We start from the raw sequence: 16156 nt of genomic DNA, 5'->3' as shown, positions 1-16156 counted from the left end.
AAGTGCAGTTTCCTTGCCAAACTTTATTGTGATTAAAGTTCCAGAGACAGTACCAGCTCCACACACCTCTGTGGCCCTATCTTTGTCCTGGTTCCTGAGTGTCTCTCACCCCAATCTTCCAAATACTCTGGTTTCTCGGGGAAGAAGTAACCTAGGACCATTGTAAATGTGCCCTCTCAGGGCCTAGAGTTGGCCCCAGGTGAAGCTGTGAGAGATCAGGAAGAGGGCTTCCTGGCCCGACAGCGATGATCCTGGAGGCAGCGTGTGGAGCAGAAAGAGAAGTCAAGGTAGTGAAAGGGAATGAGGCCTTGGAGGGATGCTCCACAACTCCAGCAGCGTCTGAACAGAGGAAAGAAAATAGATGGACAGGTGCCCCAGAAACTTTCCAATCCACGTTCTCCCTATCCCTCCTCCTGCCATTTCTGTTTTCACTCCAAAGGTTCAAAGAACTTCTCATATCCCCTCAACAGCCTTTCTATGTATGCACTCATTCTACTTGCCCAAACATGGCCCACTCATTATCACTCCTGCCCCCTCCACATACCGAGCATTGACAATTGCAGAGTCAGGGATCTGAGGCGCAGGGGCTCCCAACTGGGCAGCTAGTCGGCGCTCTGCGGCCAGAGCTCTCTGAGGGAAAGAGAAGTTGTATTAATGACAAGGCCCGAATGGTGGATAGGTTGCCTAAGAAGTGACAGCTACACACTGGGAAGGGATCAGACCTCTAAGGAAGTCTTCACTGTGGAAGAAAGAACCTCTAGCCTCACCTTCTCTCTGTCACTGAGAGCAGCAAATCGCTGCTGCTCTTCTTGCTCCCGCTTCTCCTGCTCCCTCTGTTTCCGCTGCTGTTCCTCCCGCTGTCGCCGGGCTGCCTTCTGCTCCCTTTTCCGCATAGTCTGCCGTGCCTCCATTTCTGATGTCAGTGGCCCTGGTACCTGGAGGATTTCCAGAAAGGTATGCGGTAAGACCTATACAAACTATCCTTGGTAAAACTGTAAGAAAGTAGAAGAGATCTAGCCAGAATCTATGATGCCTTCCCACTCTGCTGCTGCTTCTGGTCCCAGCTGACCTGAGCCTTGCTATAATCATAAGCATCTGGATTCTTCTCCATGAATCTTCGGAACTCATTACGTGTTGATTTGTCAGCTGCAACCATATATGGTGGCCAGGTCCGGGAGTCCCTAGGTGTAAAAACCCCCCAAATGGGTTTAACTTGCCTCTAGCATCTCCTAACACCACCTAACCAGACCAAGGGGGAATACTGTCAAGTAGCCAATGCCAATGTTAGCCTTCAGATCATCCTTTCTATACCCTAAAGGGCTCGGCATGGGACCCTTACTTACTGGATGGTGGGGTCAGCACCTGCCTCCAGCAGCAGGCGAACCACTGCGCCTCTCCCAGCTGCAGCTGCTGCATGCAGGAGAGTGAAGCCTCTGGAGCCCAAGGGGGCATTGAGAAGAGACAGAACTTCAGGGTCTATGGGGCTGGCAGTTAGCTGGATTTTCAGCATCCCAACATCTCCAGCTCGGCAAGCAGTGAGAAGCATGTCCCAGAGCTGTGATTGACCAGGGACCTTGGCCTCATCCAGGGAAGGCTCCAAAGGGGCTGCATGTGCCCTGGCTGACTGTGAGAAGGCCTTGTCTTCTTGAGGTTGCTGGGGAAGAGTCATCTGTGCCCCAGCCTCCAGGTCTCGGCTTTTCTCCCTCTTCTTCTTTCTCCTCCTCCGCTTGGGCAATACCTCAAACTCACGAAGATCAAGGGTCCCCAGTGTCGACTCGACTAGCTCCAACTCTACCTGGAAGCCATCTTCTTCCTCTGACCCTGAACCTAAGGAAAAACTTGACATGTTAGTTCCATCTAAAGAATAAGCAGAGGATGGAAGGATACGGGCTGCCCCAGACACATAAGAATGTACATAAGGAGATAGTCCAGATCATCCTGAAATAGAATTATTTGTATTGTCACCCAAGATAAAGTAGCACATCAAGAGCTGAATCCCTTAATATCACATGCAGAAATGAGGCTGTCAGCCCAGACAAGGACAGGCCCAGAAGGAGCTAGGCAGAGTCAAAAGTCCCTAGACTCTCCCATGAGCAGCCTTAGGGTGGTGCACACAGAGGAAAGCACAGGAGCACTGACAGCTATGCAGGCCAAGAGTCTGCAGCCAGGGAAGCAGCCCTTAGCATCCAATAAGACAAGTCAATTCTGTGAGATTCATACAACACATATTTAAGCATCTACTACATGCTAAGACTTTTCTGAATATTGGAAATGTATGAATGAACAAAAGCGGTAACAGATTTAAAAAAGTCACTAAACATGTCTCAGTAATTGCTACCACATATCCCATATTATAAACAGACCTGTGTGTGTGTGTGGTGTAAGGGTTCATCTATAAATAGGAAAGTGAAAGTAGGGGATTTGCTACTAAATTTCCAGGACAGACACCCAGATAGAGATTTGACAGTTGACAGATTGTGCTCAAACCTTGTTTGGGAGACTCCTCATTCTGTCCTAGTGTCCCATTTTCATCACTGGGGACCTTTCTTTCTTCTTCGATAGCCTTCTTCCTTTCTCTCACTGTCTTCCAGTATGACTGAGGTGAGTCCAACCTGACTGTCTCCCGGGGGTTTTCTCCTACCATAAAACAAGATTTTTAAATTTAACTGAGGAGAAGCCAGCTCAGGTTTTCTCAATGAAGATGTGATTGGGCTGCAGTCTAGACTAGAAAATCATTTGGATGCACAAATGAGAACCCCAGGTTTGGGTTAGAAGGAACGGGAAGGTCTGGGGAGTCTGGGGATTGGGATCAAAGGCTCACCATGGATATGCAAAGTGGTCAGCTTATGGAGCACACGCTGTAGCTCTTTGAAGGTGGGTCTGCGGGTAGCGAGGGGGATATCCCAAAGTCGGGGATCCCCCCGTTGTAGGGGTGCCCCTTGGCCTCCAAAAAACAAAGACCGGCCAGAGCGCGGGACACGCAGCAGTATTGTCCCAGCCTCCCCCAGCGCCTTAGCCCAGCCTGGCCCTGCCAGCAGCTCACGAACATCCTAGAGGAGAGAATAACTCAGCCCTGCATATCTTCACTTGTTAGTTTTAAATCTCCAACCCCAAAATGGCCCCATGTATAAGGAGTGAAAGGTAGAAATTAACACAGAGGGAGGAAGAAGACTAAGATTCCTAGGAATGCACCCTATTCTACCTTTTGTCTACCCAGAAATAATGAAGACTGGGAGATAAAGGAGTCAACCTCTTTACTGTAACATTTAAAGATTTGATGAAGAAATGTGCAGTAGTGGACCACCAGATCTGAGATGCCTAACTTACTTTATATAGTGTAGCTTCATTGTAGCGCCTCAGGTTGGCTCCAGCAGAGCGAGAAACCCCACCCCGGGCATCACGAAGTCCCTGGGCTGTGCCACGCTTGGCCCGTACTGTGTAGCGGTGAAAGGTTTTGTGTGTCACCACTTCTCTTCTGTAGACAACACAGACTCAGTACTGGAAACCTGCTACTCCCAGTTTACCAGGATCAGTTCCATCCTTAACCCCACATAGCACCCACCCTCTCACCCTTGGAAAATGGCACCAGCAAAGTGCCCAGCTGCAGCCATGAGTACCACGCAGTGTTTAGGACCTCCACTTTGCAGGTTTTGTAGCAGCAGTTCTGGCCCTTCTGGGATCACCTGGATGATAGGAGTAGCATAAACATGTTACATTCATTGAGAGCAAAAAACCAAATGTCAGTGCTACTTCACATGCATTATCTCATTTAAGACAACCACCCTGAGGCTTGTCTCCACTTTACAAACAAGGAAATGTGAGGCTTGTAGAGGTAGTCAAGATCAAGCGGTAGAACTACGATCCAAACCTAGATTGTTCTGTTTCCAAACAATTCCATGGCACTTGACCCAAGATTCAGGCCAGTTCAATCCAGGACTATGCTGTCAAGTATGATACCCACACCAAACAAAAAGGAAGGGAAAGAGTGAGAAATGGACTGGGCTAAGTGTAAATCTAGGCTGAATGTACAAAAGGTTGGAGTTAACCACACAATGTGTGCCATCACTTACCTGGTGAGGGCCTAGGACACAGCGATAAGCATAAAGAAATTGACCCTGGGCATTTTGGAAAAGAACCCGATGGGAGCAGAAGCCTCGGGATCTGTTAGACTTCTCAAACTCAACCCTCTCCTCATCCAGTATCTGTAAGTCTTCCTCACTGGCTGAATCTGAGTCTTCTGATCCTGAGATGCTGGAAAGATCTCCTGAAACATGAGATACACAAGTTTGATGCCTCATTTTTTAACTTTCCTCAAGCTCCTAAATGAGGGCCTTCTTCCACCTCCATGTCCTACTCCCATAAAGGTCTCCCACCAGTCATCACCTGTGGAGCTCTGCTTTTCAAAGTCCATGGCAGACAGGAGAGGCTTGTCCTTGAGACGTTGCTTTAGGTTAAACCGATGCCAGTCAAGCTTATAATGTTCTCTCTGGTAGGAGTCAATGAGGGAAGCAGAATGTGGAAATATGCCCCAGCCTGGCCTTTTATGGTACCCAAGACCAGTAACAAGACTCCAGGGAGTATAACTGTGTAACACCAACTGAACCTTTATTCAATAAACACAAATGAAATATCTACCTCTCCTCACCCACCATTCTACTTTTGCCTCCACCATTTAGTTCTGCACCTGGACTTTTACCTGTTCCTGGTGGTTCTGGAAGGTCTGGTCACAGGTTGAACAAAATAACTTCCCTGAAATATCCAGAGGACCCTGGAGTGGTTTTCTTTCTGGACTTGTTCTCTTCTCTGAACCTAAATAAGGGGAGGATAATAAGAGGTGGAAAGGGAGCCCAAATCCATGGTACCTGGAATTATATTCAGTGTTTGATATATAAAGCAGAGGCGGGTACAAAAGAAAAAGACTGCATATCCTTGCCTTTAAGAAATTTACAGTCTAGTAATCATGAAATAAATGGCATAGTTATCACTTCATACAATAAATATGCTTCTGAAAAGACTTATGTAAAATGACTATAAGTCAAACATTGTTTTTAATCAAAGGGATTTAAAGGAATCTTGCAGAAAATATGTGTTGGTATATATTTTTAACTGTGCAAAAACCACCTCCTGAGTACCAATTTTTTAGCTTACATTCCCAATTACAGTGTGCAGTTTGTTTCTAAAAAGGTTCAAGAAAAACATAGCAAGAAATAAACCAAAGTTGCACAAAACAAAATATTATAGTTTTTTATATTCAGCATAAAGAAATTATTTGATTGGAATCCAGTTAAATTTGCACTATATCTAGGAATTTTGAAGTGTATTTGCAGGAAAGAAATGTTAATGAGACAAGACATAAGCAATGGGAAGAGGCTTGTCTAAAAATAATTCAGAAGCCTGTGCTAGAAACAATCTAGAGATTGAGTGAACTTAAGATAAATTTTTTTCCGTGGAAAGAGATATCAACAAGGGCTCCTAAACTGGGAAATACCAATAAGAGTGTGTTCTCTGGAGGAGCAATAAGATGCAGAGTTCTGTTATGTTCTTCATGGGTCCACCCCAAATCTTCCCAGATACCTGGACAGGAAGTCCGCAGAGCCTGGGACACAATCTCCCCGGGATGGTGTCTCACTAGACTCAGGCCCCGAAGAACCGGGGCATCCACGTTGAGATCAAACAGGGAGACCGACGTAGGAGCCTGGGCTGCAGCTGGAGCCGGCGACATGGCTGAGCAGAAAAGAAAGGGAAAAAAGCTAAGCCCTCCCCAAGCGAGATCCGACAGCCTCGTTTGCTGCCTGCCAGACTTGGTTTCCACCGCCCCGCAAGACACCTCGGCCCTCGCCCAGGTGTCAGGAGTCAGCTTTGGGGTTAATATGTGAACCCAACCCGCTTTCTCATACCCTCAGTCTCGGACTACACAAGAGTGAAGTGGGGGAGCACCCAGCTTCCAAATCGAATCCAACAGTTAAAATCACTGAGATTCCCGAACAGAACACTCTTCGTTACCCGTGCGATGAGCTCCAGCAATGACTAAACCTCGTGGACTCCTCCCAGCCCTCAGAAGTTGCACCACAGGTCTCCAGCTGCTGAGCCGTAAGTACATCCACAGTTCCAAGCCTGGATTTCTGCAACACCACAGCAATCTTGCCACTACGGTGCAGCGAAGAGGACAAACAACATCCCCACACCTGAGCCCCGCCCCACGTAAAGGGCCCTATTGGTCCTCTGACCGCTCAAGGCCCGCCTTGAGCCTTTAGTCCCGCCCTCAGAGCCAAGAATTGGCCGCCCTGTCTCCACCCCCCCATGCTCATTGGTCATGCTAGCTGCTAGTGACAGTGAGTGGCAGACGCCGGGCCTAGCGCTGTGGTTCCTGCCGAGTTCAACGGAGTCGTCGGAGCCCCTGGAATCATCCGGGCCACGGTTCCTTAGGTGAAACGCGAGACCGGTTACTGGTATCTCAGGCACTGGGCCGGACCTGGACAAGAGTGACCGCGGAGACCTAAGTGAGCTCGCGGCGGGTAACGGGGGAAGGGGCACCGCGTGTGGGGCGGAGGCGCGCAGCCGGAATGTTTTGATAGCGGGGTCGCGCGGGCGCACGCGCGAGTGTCGGAGCCGCGCGCAAGGTTGTCCGCTGTAGGAAGCCAAGCCCTTGCCCTGGAGACGGGAGACTGGGCGCGCTGGGCTCGGGTCGTGGCTGCTGGGTGTGGGGAGGCAACCCAGCCCATCAAGGGTATCCGCTGTCGGACTGGCTCCTTCCTTCAACATCCGCAGGAACCCTTGAGCCCAAGCCCGGCCTGCTGGGGTTCCATGGGCCCTGGGTCCACATTGCCCTGGTGAGTGGTGAGTTCCCTGAGGGTTTGGTCAGCTCCTTTGGACCCAGGCTCTCACTAACCCAGGGAATCCCACCGGGGCCAAGCCGGGCCGTGCTCCAGGGTCCCAGGGTCTACACTGACCGGGTGAGTGCCACCTAGACCCGGTGGCACTGGCTACATGGACCGACGGCACACACAGTTTGCCCAGGATCTAGGTCTACACTGACCCAGTCAGGATGTCCCATCCAGGAGCTATGCCTGCCAGTGTTAGGGAAGCAAGTAAAGGGGTTGAGCAGAAAGGTCCTCTTCAGAAAACACTCGCTTCTTGGGTTTTGGGCTTTGTGGACCCTTTTGACCTACTTTATGAGGCTGAGGTGGAGCAATGGAGAGGCAGTCCAGAGGGGCTTCCTGACCTCAGGTATGTACTGACTCAGTCTTCTTGAGTTGTATAGGACTACCAGAGGAGATGTGCATAACCCTAGGCTGGAAGGATGCCTCCCTTTCCCATGCTTGGCCTACTCTTAATGAGGGGGTGGGGAGGTGCCTGGGAAGGTTGGGTGTTTTTCTGTCCCCACTCCCCAATCTCTGAGGCCTGACACCTTCTCCTCCAGCAGCTGCAGAGCCAGGGCATCAAGGGCTGGAGTGGAGCAGGCACTGTCCATGGAGCTGGTAAGGCCACGTGCTTATTTCAAACCTTTGTTTACAAAGTGCTCCCAAACTGCTAGTCTCTTGGGAGACTAGGTTTCTGCAGGATCGCAGGGGGAGGGCCCCTCCTCTTCACTAATAGAAGATGAAATAGTTCCCCCAAAAGGGCAGAGTCTGGCTCCAGGCTAGTAAGGCCTCAGCAGACACTCAGTAAAGGCTCTGAGAATGACTGACCTCACTGGTCAGTTAAGGTCTCCGAAGCCCTGAGCTTGCTGCTCTCCTTTCACTACTAATCCTCCTCTGTCTTTGAGCCAAGGAAACTGGTAGTGGGAACCAAGGAATCTTTCTCACTCTTGGTCTAGTAGGCAGGACAGCAGACAAGCAGCACCAGGGGCTGACCCTGGGTCTCTTTTTCCTCATTAATGGCAGGTGGATAAGGTGGACAGGGGGCGGCGGTGATGGCGCAGTTTGACACTGAATACCAGCGCCTAGAGGCCTCCTACAGTGATTCACCCCCAGGAGAGGAGGACTTGTTGGTGCATGTCCCTGAGGGGAGCAAGTGTGAGTTTTTGGCCCTGACAGCCAGAGCTGGGGCATGGGGGAGAGTTGGTGGAGGAACACTGTGGGAAAAGGGGGCTTACGTTCCTTCAGCGTTCTGACATCTCTGCTCCTGTGCCCACAGCACCTTGGCACCACATCGAAAACCTTGACCTCTTCTTCTCTCGAATATCCTTTGTGCCTCTATGTTGGAGCTGTGGGACCTTTAGCCCCTCTCTAAGCCAGGCCCTGATGACTTTGGGGGAGATTTGTCTACAATCCATGTAAGGGGGATGGAACTCTTGAGGTAGAAAGAGGATGAGGAACTAATGATTGTTGTAAATAATGATACCCCACATTTACTAAGAGCTATGTGGGTTTCACTTTGTGGTGTTAATTTACAAGGAATTAAGAGTGATCCTCCTTTTTGATGGGATGCTAATAACCATAATAATTAATGTCTTTTGACTCATTTGTCAGTTCTGTGTTAAATACTTTACATGCATTACCTTAGACCTAATGATCCTATGAGACAGGTGCTATTATTCCCAATAAACCACAGCAAACAAAAGCTTAAAGAGGTTAAGTTCTTGGTCAGAAATGCATGGCTAGAAAGTCATAGAGCCAGGATTTAAGCTCAGATATGTGAAACCAAAGTGTGTGCTCTTAATTACTGTCTCTACCAACCACTTTTTCTTAAGAATTACACGTTTATAATCTACACCAGAAGAATGGCTTCACTTGTATGCTCATTGGGGAGATCTTTGAGCTTATGTAAGTATAAAAAGGGATGGATGATTTGGTGAAGGAATACCTCTTAGTATTACTCTTCTTGAGCTCACCCCTGGTCCTATCTGCCAGTACATCTCAGTCCTAGGCTCAAAATTCTGCAAACCTTTATATTTCAGGGACTGGATATGGCACCAAAATTTACAGCCTTCACCTTTTTTATCTCCTGTATAAGGAAAGCTTTCCAAGTTCTTTCTCTTCTATGAAGAGAACCCATACTTGATCATTTCATCAGAGCTCCAGTGGAATGGGCATGGTTCAATCAGAGATGCCAGCTACTTGAGAAAAGTGTCTCTGTTCCGCCTCAGTTGCACCTTGGGCCTGCTGCTGGGCAGAGAACCTTCTAAAAGGAAGGAGCTATAAGGCCTTGCCAAAGAGGAAGGGGTTGGGAAACCCTCCCTCAGTAAGAAAAGAGTTCAAATCCCCAAAGGGCTTCTAACTACCATCTCAAAAGGAAATCAGGGACTAGGAACCAGGAATAACAATAATAAGACTCCTAAAAGAGTCCAGTAAGCAGTGTCAAAGATTACTATGTGGCAAAAGCAGACTGATTCTGTAGGGCCTGAGGCTAAGAGCAAAAAAAATAGGAGCTTGTTTATGGAGCTGAGCAGTAGAGAGAACCCATTGGGAGTTCTCCAGCCCCTTTACTTCCCCAGAGGCTGCTTCCTAATCTTGCTCTGCTGCTTCCAGACTCCTCTTTTTCCTATGTTATTTCACTGGTGCCTCTCTGACTCTTGGGCTGTGCCCCTCTTCCCAACTCTCCAGGCAGTTCCTCTTTGTGGTTGCCTTTACCACCTTTCTGGTCAGCTGTGTGGACTATGACATCTTATTTGCCAACAAGATGGTGAACCACAGTCTTCACCCAACTGAGCCCGTCAAAGTCACTCTGCCAGATGCCTTTTTGCCTGCCCAAGTCTGTAGTGCCAGGTAAGGGCTGCAGGTCAGAGGGCATCGGAGCCTGTAGTTCTGCTAGCAGGTGGGGAATGGAGTGGAATATGAGGCAGTAACACATTCCTTAGAACTCAGAGTCAGGCTCTGTCTTGCTGAATCTTCCAGGAGAGCAGCATGTTTGCCAAGACTCCTTAAGGGCACCCCTTCTCCCCCTTTTTACCCCACCAGGATTCAAGAAAATGGCTCCCTCATCACCATCTTGGTGATCGCTGGTGTCTTCTGGGTCCACCGGCTTATCAAGTTCATCTATAACATTTGCTGCTACTGGGAGATCCACTCCTTCTACCTGCATGCTCTGCGCATCCCCATGGTGAGATTGGGAAGTTGGGCAGTTAGCACCACAGCCCAAGACTTCTTCTGCAGCTTGGGAAGGGTGGGGCAAGGGGTCCACTCAGCTAAACACAGGACCCCTGAGCCTCACAGCTAATGCAGGGCAAGAGGTCAAGGCAACCATCCCACCTTCCCATACCTTGTCTCTTCCCCACCCCACAGTCTGCCCTTCCATACTGCACATGGCAGGAAGTACAGGCCCGGATTGTGCAGACCCAGAAAGAACATCAGATCTGCATCCACAAGCGTGAGCTGACGGAGCTGGACATCTATCACCGCATTCTCCGTTTCCAGAACTACATGGTGGCGCTGGTTAACAAATCCCTCCTGCCTCTGCGCTTTCGTCTGCCTGGCCTTGGGGAGGTTGTCTTCTTCACCCGTGGCCTCAAGTACAACTTTGAGCTGATCCTCTTCTGGGGACCTGGCTCTCTGTTTCTCAATGAGTGGAGCCTCAAGGCTGAGTACAAACGTGGTGGGCAACGGCTAGAGCTGGCCCAGCGCCTCAGCAACCGCATCCTGTGGATTGGCATCGCCAACTTCCTGCTGTGCCCCCTCATCCTTATCTGGCAGATCCTCTATGCCTTCTTCTGCTATGCTGAGGTGCTGAAGCGGGAGCCTGGGGCCCTGGGAGCACGTTGCTGGTCACTCTATGGCCGCTGCTACCTCCGCCACTTCAACGAGCTGGAGCATGAGCTGCAGTCCCGCCTGAACCGTGGCTACAAGCCCGCCTCCAAGTACATGAATTGCTTCTTATCACCTCTGCTGACACTGCTGGCCAAGAATGGCGCCTTCTTTGCTGGCTCCATCCTGGCCGTGCTTATTGCCCTCACCATCTACGACGAAGATGTGTTAGCCGTGGAACATGTCCTCACCACCATCACACTCCTGGGGGTCACTGTGACCGTGTGCAGGTGGGCATGATAGCAGGTGGGAGCAAGCTGACTAGCATTTCCTGGCAAAGCTGACATCTCACCATAACCCTGATCCTGCAGGTCCTTTATCCCGGACCAGCACATGGTGTTCTGCCCTGAGCAGCTGCTCCGCGTGATCCTTGCTCACATCCACTACATGCCTGACCACTGGCAGGGTAATGCCCACCGCTCGCAGACCCGGGACGAGTTTGCCCAGCTCTTCCAGTACAAGGCAGTGAGTGGAGTTGGAGTTAGGGCCTACTAGAAATTGGCTGATAACTCGGTGGTGAGGGCTGGGATCCTTCCTGCTCTCATGACCTCGGTCCCTTCCCTATTAGGTGTTCATCTTGGAGGAGTTACTGAGCCCCATTGTCACACCCCTCATCCTCATCTTCTGCCTGCGTCCACGGGCCCTGGAGATTATAGACTTCTTCCGCAATTTCACTGTGGAGGTCGTTGGTGTTGGAGATACCTGCTCCTTTGCCCAGATGGATGTTCGCCAGCATGGGCATCCCCAGGTACTGGGAGAGGAGGGGGTAGGTGGCCAGAGACAGTGCTAGCAAACTGAAAATAGGTACCTTTTCTGAGCCAACATATCACAAAATGGCAGCACTGTACCAGGGCACACACTGCATGATAAACAGGAGCCTGGGCTGTATTTGAGCCCTAAACTTGCACTCTTGGCCAAGAAGCTCCCTTGAGCAAGGCACAGGCCAAGCAATTAGCCCAGCATGTGGCCACACCAGGGCCCCTGGACAAGATACAGCAGTACAGCCCTGGCTGGTTTGGCTCAGTGGTTAGAGCATTGGCCTATGGATCAGAGTTCCCGGTTCCCATTAAGGGCACATACCTCGGTTGTAGTTTGTCTCCGGCCCCAGTTGGGGTCGTGTGGGTGGCAACCACTCACTATGTCTCTCACATCGATGTTTCTCTCCCCCTCTTCTTCCCACTGTATCTGAAGATAAATGCAAAAATGTCCTTGGGTGAGGATAAAAAAAAAAGATACAGCAGTACATTGTGATCTCTGTCCTCGAGGAGCAAAGCCTCCCCCCTAATAGGAAAGGTACAGAAAGAGTTCCTGTAAGAGTTCCTGACTGTGGTCTCCTTTGTGCAGTGGCTATCCGCTGGTCAGACCGAGGCCTCAGTGTACCAGCAAGCCGAGGATGGGAAAACAGAGTTGTCACTCATGCACTTTGCCATCACCAACCCTGGCTGGCAGCCACCACGTGAGAGCACGGCCTTCCTGGGTTTCCTCAAGGAGCAGGTTCAGCGGGACGGAGCAGCTGCTGGCCTTGCCCAAGGGGGTCTACTCCCCGAAAATGCCCTCTTTACATCCATTCAGTCCTTACAATCTGAGTCAGAGGTATGTTCTTGGGGACTGGGAGATGATGGGCAGAGTGGATTCCAGGAGCTGGAGTTGAGGACTCGGGGTGGAAGAACCTACCCTATACTTTTCCTTCTGTCTGTTCAGTCTGTGCCATTTGGTCCTGGTGTGCAGAATATTGGGGGCCCCAGTGGCCTCCTTCCTGCCCTGAGAATTCTATTCACCCCTTTTCTTTCATAGCCACTGAGCCTTATTGCAAATGTGGTAGCCGGCTCATCATGGCGAGGCCCCTCACTACCCAAAGACCTGCAGGGTTCCAGGCACAGGGCTGAAGTCGCCTCTGCCCTGCGCTCCTTCTCCCCTCTGCAATCTGGTCAGGTTCCCACGGGCCGGGTTACCAGTACCATGACAGGCTCTGGGTGAGTAGAGGTGGACCAAGATGGGAGGGCGTGGCAGTAGCACCTCATATTTTGTGTAGGTCTCATAAATGTTAATGAGTGCTCTCTGTCTGTCCTGGGAGGGATAGGATGGATGCCAGGACAGCCAGCTCTGGGAGTAGTGTGTGGGAAGGACAGATGCAGAGCCTGGTGCTGTCAGAATATGCAACCACTGAAATGAGCCTGCATGCCCTCTATATGCACCAGGTGAGTAGGCAGCAAGAGGCAAGCTACAGAACCAACGTAGCAGTTGAAAAATAGAATAGAGGGCCCTGGCTGGTTTTGCTCAGTGGTTAGAGCATCGGTTCCAGGTTTGATTCCAGCCAAGGGCACATACCTTGGTTGTGGTTCGTCCCCAGCCCCAGGTTGTGCAGGTGGCAGCCAATCGATGTGTCTCTCGCACATCGGTGTTTCTCTTCCTCTTCTCCTCCCTCCTGCTCTATCTGAAGATAAATGGTAAAATATCCTTGAGTGAGGATTAAAAAAAAAATGAAAAAATAGAATGGAGGGTTTTAGATATGGAGAAGCAAGATGTAGATTCAAATCCCTGCTTTGTCATTTACCTACTCTGTAATTTCCATTCCAACATTTACCCTCTTACTATCCATTTAGCCACGCTTATTCTCATCTAGCACCTTTATACATTGTGGTTTCCCCTGCACGAACCCCCTTCCCGCCCTGGCTGGTGTGCTTCAGTGGTTAGAGTGTCGGCTTGCAGACCAAAGGGTTGTGGGTTCAATTCCTGATCAAGGGCATGTACCTGGGTTGAGGTTTGATCCCCAGCCCCAGTTGGGGTACATGCAGAGGCAACCAATTGATGTCACATAGATGTTTCTCTCTCTCTCTTCCCCTTCCTGCCTCCCTTCTACTCTCTCTGAAAATCAATGGAAAAAATATCCTCAGGTGAGAATACAAAAAAATAAAAAAGAATCCCCTTCCCCGAGATATTTATATGGCTCCCTCCTTCTCCTTATGCAGTTCTTACCTTTTCCATTAGACTGTCTCTGGCCACACTGAGTAAAAGCCTTCCTTGCCCACCCTTCTGAATCTCCCTGCTCTATTTTTCTCCATAGCTTTTAGCACCATCTGACACATTGTATTTTTTCCTTATTTATTTGTTGATTGTCCATTCTCTCCCTCCTGGGTACGTAAGCTCCACAAGGGGTAGGATTTTTATCTATTTTTCACTGCTATATCCCTAGCACGTAAAAGAGTGCCTGGCACTTCGATCCATAGTTTGTTCTTGAATCAAATGACTAGGTACAATGAGTGCTGTTATAACCATGTACAGGCTCATTCCAGGGATTTGCTAAGAATTTAACCTGTAAAACATCATATGTATGCTATACACTATTAATACAATAGGAACTCTGGGTCAGTTGTTTTAGGTGAGGTAGTATAAATAGGAACTGGCTGATACCATGGTGGGGAGCAGCTATTTCAGAAGGTATCTTCTGTCTGCAACTAATGAGCCCTGCATGTCTCAGCTCCACAAACAGCAAGCCCAGGCTGAACCTGAGCGGCATGTGTGGCACCGCCGGGAGAGTGATGACAGTGGGGAGAGTGCCCCTGAAGAAGGGGTAGAGGGCACCCGGCCCTCCCAACCTATCCCCCGTTCTGCCAGCTATCCCTGTGCTGCACCCAGACCAGGAGCACCTGAGACCACTACCCTGCAGGGGGGCTTCCAGAGGCGCTACGGAGGCATCACAGGTATTCAGTGGGCGTACAGAAGGACACAGCCTTCAGGAAAGGGTGGTTTTTTTGGTGCCTCTTGGTGAAGAAAGAGGTCAGAGGGACAGGCCAAGGAGATTAACCTCTCCCTGCCCCCACCCAGGGAATCCCCAGAACCTTTTTCCTCATTCCTGTTTGTATTTATTCTAAGAGTATGTTTACTTGTGTCTCTAGATCCTGGCACAATGCCCCGGGCTCCCTCTCACTTCTCTCGGCTGCCTCTTGGAGGGTGGGCTGAAGATGGACAGTCAGCATCAAGGCACCCAGAACCCGTCCCTGAGGAGGGTTCAGAGGATGAGCTTCCGCCTCAGGTGCACAAGGTAGGGGCTCCAGGACCTGATAACAACTTCCAGAAGTAGCAACTTCCAAGCTGAGGTCAAAGCTTCTCATTCAAAGGAAGGTGGGCCTCTTAAGCACCCTCCCCTCCAACATACATTCCCCTTTCTTCCTTTACCTGCTCTGAAATCCAGGGTTTGATTATTTTCCTTTGCATACCTCCCTAAGAATCAAACTTTCCTTTTCCTTATCTCTAGGCTTCTGTTGGGTAAGCAGATAGCTGAAGACTGTCTCTGCTACCAGCCCTTTTCTCTCCACAGGTATAGACAAGGCTGAAGAGGGTCCCTGTGCCCAGGATGGAGGCTTCTGTTGCCCTGCCATCCCATCTACCTGCCATGGAGGGCTTCTCTGAGTGTTGCCTGGCTCCACGCGTGTGGTATTTGTGTGTCCGTGCCTGGCCAAGGGAGGTGCCAATACTGGGTTCACCACAGTCCCAGGAGAGAAATTGGGGGCCTAGGAACCAAGGCACACAGGACTCTAGCCTCATCCCCAGGAACCCACGTGGCTCAGAGTGTGGTGCTAGAAACTGGTCCCCAGCCCAGCCCCAGTACTGCCACCTTTGCACTTACCCCTGCAAGTCTTGAGAGGACTGCCCACCACAGAAGCTGCCAATCAGGGAGAACCTGTGCCAACTGTGGAGTGGGGAGGTTGGGCCTGGACTCTCAACCTCTGTGGCCTCCCTTTCCCCACCCTGAACAGATGAGCAGCTCAGGCTGTGGCCCTTACCTCACCCCCAGTTCTCTCCCAGTGCTGCAGCCTGCTCACCCCTCCCCTTCCTGCACACCGCTGGCATGTGAGCTGCTTGCTCTGGTTCTGTTCGCTTGCTCCCCTTCTGTTCAGTTTTTGATTTGCGTTGGCATAGAGGTCCTAGCTCTCAGCTCCTCTCATGCTATCTTTTGACACTAAGAAGGAAGGTTTTTACATTGCAGGAACAGGATGGAAATTTTTTGCTGCCCTGTCCACTTTTTTGAATGGGCCCCTGGGGGACTGAGGGCTTCCTGGCCCTCATTACTGCTTTTTTTACCCACCCTCTCCACCCCCACCACTACCACCTGCACAAGGGACGGTGTTAGAGTGTGCCCTGGTCTGTCTACCTCCCAGCAAGAGAGCTCTGGCCTGCATCCTGCTGTCCCCTAGGGGGGGACAAAGGGGCAACAGGATGGCTTCGCCCTAGGCTTTGGGCTGCCGCATTGCATGCTGGGACCCAGCCCTTACCCTCCACCCCAGCTCTCACCAAGCTCTGGTCCGCTGCGGGTGATTGGTGAATTGCGCTGCCTGAACTCACAGCGGAACGCGGTGGGGACCCGTGTACAGCTTGATTACCCTTAATAAAGAAGGGACTTTGACCAGGTCGCG

General features: G+C 50.5%; 2 protein-coding genes across 11 annotated transcripts; one reads left to right on the top strand and one right to left on the bottom strand.

Annotated features, from left to right (window-relative positions):
* Positions 1-186: 186 nt before the first annotated feature.
* On the bottom strand, positions 187-6123 carry ANKZF1 (ankyrin repeat and zinc finger peptidyl tRNA hydrolase 1). 2 transcript variants are annotated; one of them, XM_036254136.1, is made up of 14 exons: positions 6004-6123; positions 5575-5724; positions 4697-4809; positions 4384-4486; positions 4071-4264; positions 3571-3683; positions 3328-3475; positions 2822-3050; positions 2488-2637; positions 1344-1827; positions 1070-1181; positions 768-935; positions 545-630; positions 187-339 (listed from the first exon to the last, which is right to left on the bottom strand). In XM_036254136.1, exons 1-14 carry the CDS (start codon positions 6098-6100, stop codon positions 216-218), a joined length of 2271 nt encoding a protein of 756 aa, XP_036110029.1. In that variant the 5' UTR covers positions 6101-6123; the 3' UTR covers positions 187-215. The 2 variants fall into 2 exon arrangements, with proteins under 2 accessions (XP_036110029.1, XP_036110030.1); XM_036254137.1 differs by having other exon boundaries at positions 5898-6121.
* Positions 6124-6353: 230 nt separating this feature from the next.
* Positions 6354-16150, top strand: ATG9A (autophagy related 9A). 9 transcript variants are annotated; one of them, XM_036254131.1, is made up of 16 exons: positions 6354-6500; positions 7421-7478; positions 7884-8015; positions 8137-8180; positions 8701-8765; positions 9546-9707; positions 9900-10041; positions 10224-10972; positions 11054-11207; positions 11311-11490; positions 12087-12335; positions 12537-12715; positions 12823-12940; positions 14221-14443; positions 14639-14784; positions 15061-16150. In XM_036254131.1, the coding sequence occupies exons 3-16, from the start codon at positions 7913-7915 to the stop codon at positions 15064-15066; spliced, it is 2520 nt and encodes an 839-aa protein (XP_036110024.1). In that variant the 5' UTR covers positions 6354-6500; positions 7421-7478; positions 7884-7912; the 3' UTR covers positions 15067-16150. The 9 variants fall into 9 exon arrangements, with proteins under 9 accessions (XP_036110024.1, XP_036110023.1, XP_036110018.1 ...); XM_036254130.1 differs by having other exon boundaries at positions 12817-12940; positions 15061-15652; XM_036254125.1 differs by lacking the exon at positions 15061-16150 and adding an exon at positions 6769-6830 and having other exon boundaries at positions 12817-12940; positions 14639-15034.
* The last annotated feature ends 6 nt before the right edge of the window (positions 16151-16156 follow it).

Source organism: Molossus molossus, unplaced genomic scaffold (assembly GCF_014108415.1).
Source record: "Molossus molossus isolate mMolMol1 unplaced genomic scaffold, mMolMol1.p scaffold_m16_p_11, whole genome shotgun sequence".
NCBI lineage: Eukaryota > Metazoa > Chordata > Mammalia > Chiroptera > Molossidae > Molossus > Molossus molossus.
This window is presented reverse-complemented; position numbering and strand designations above follow the sequence as displayed.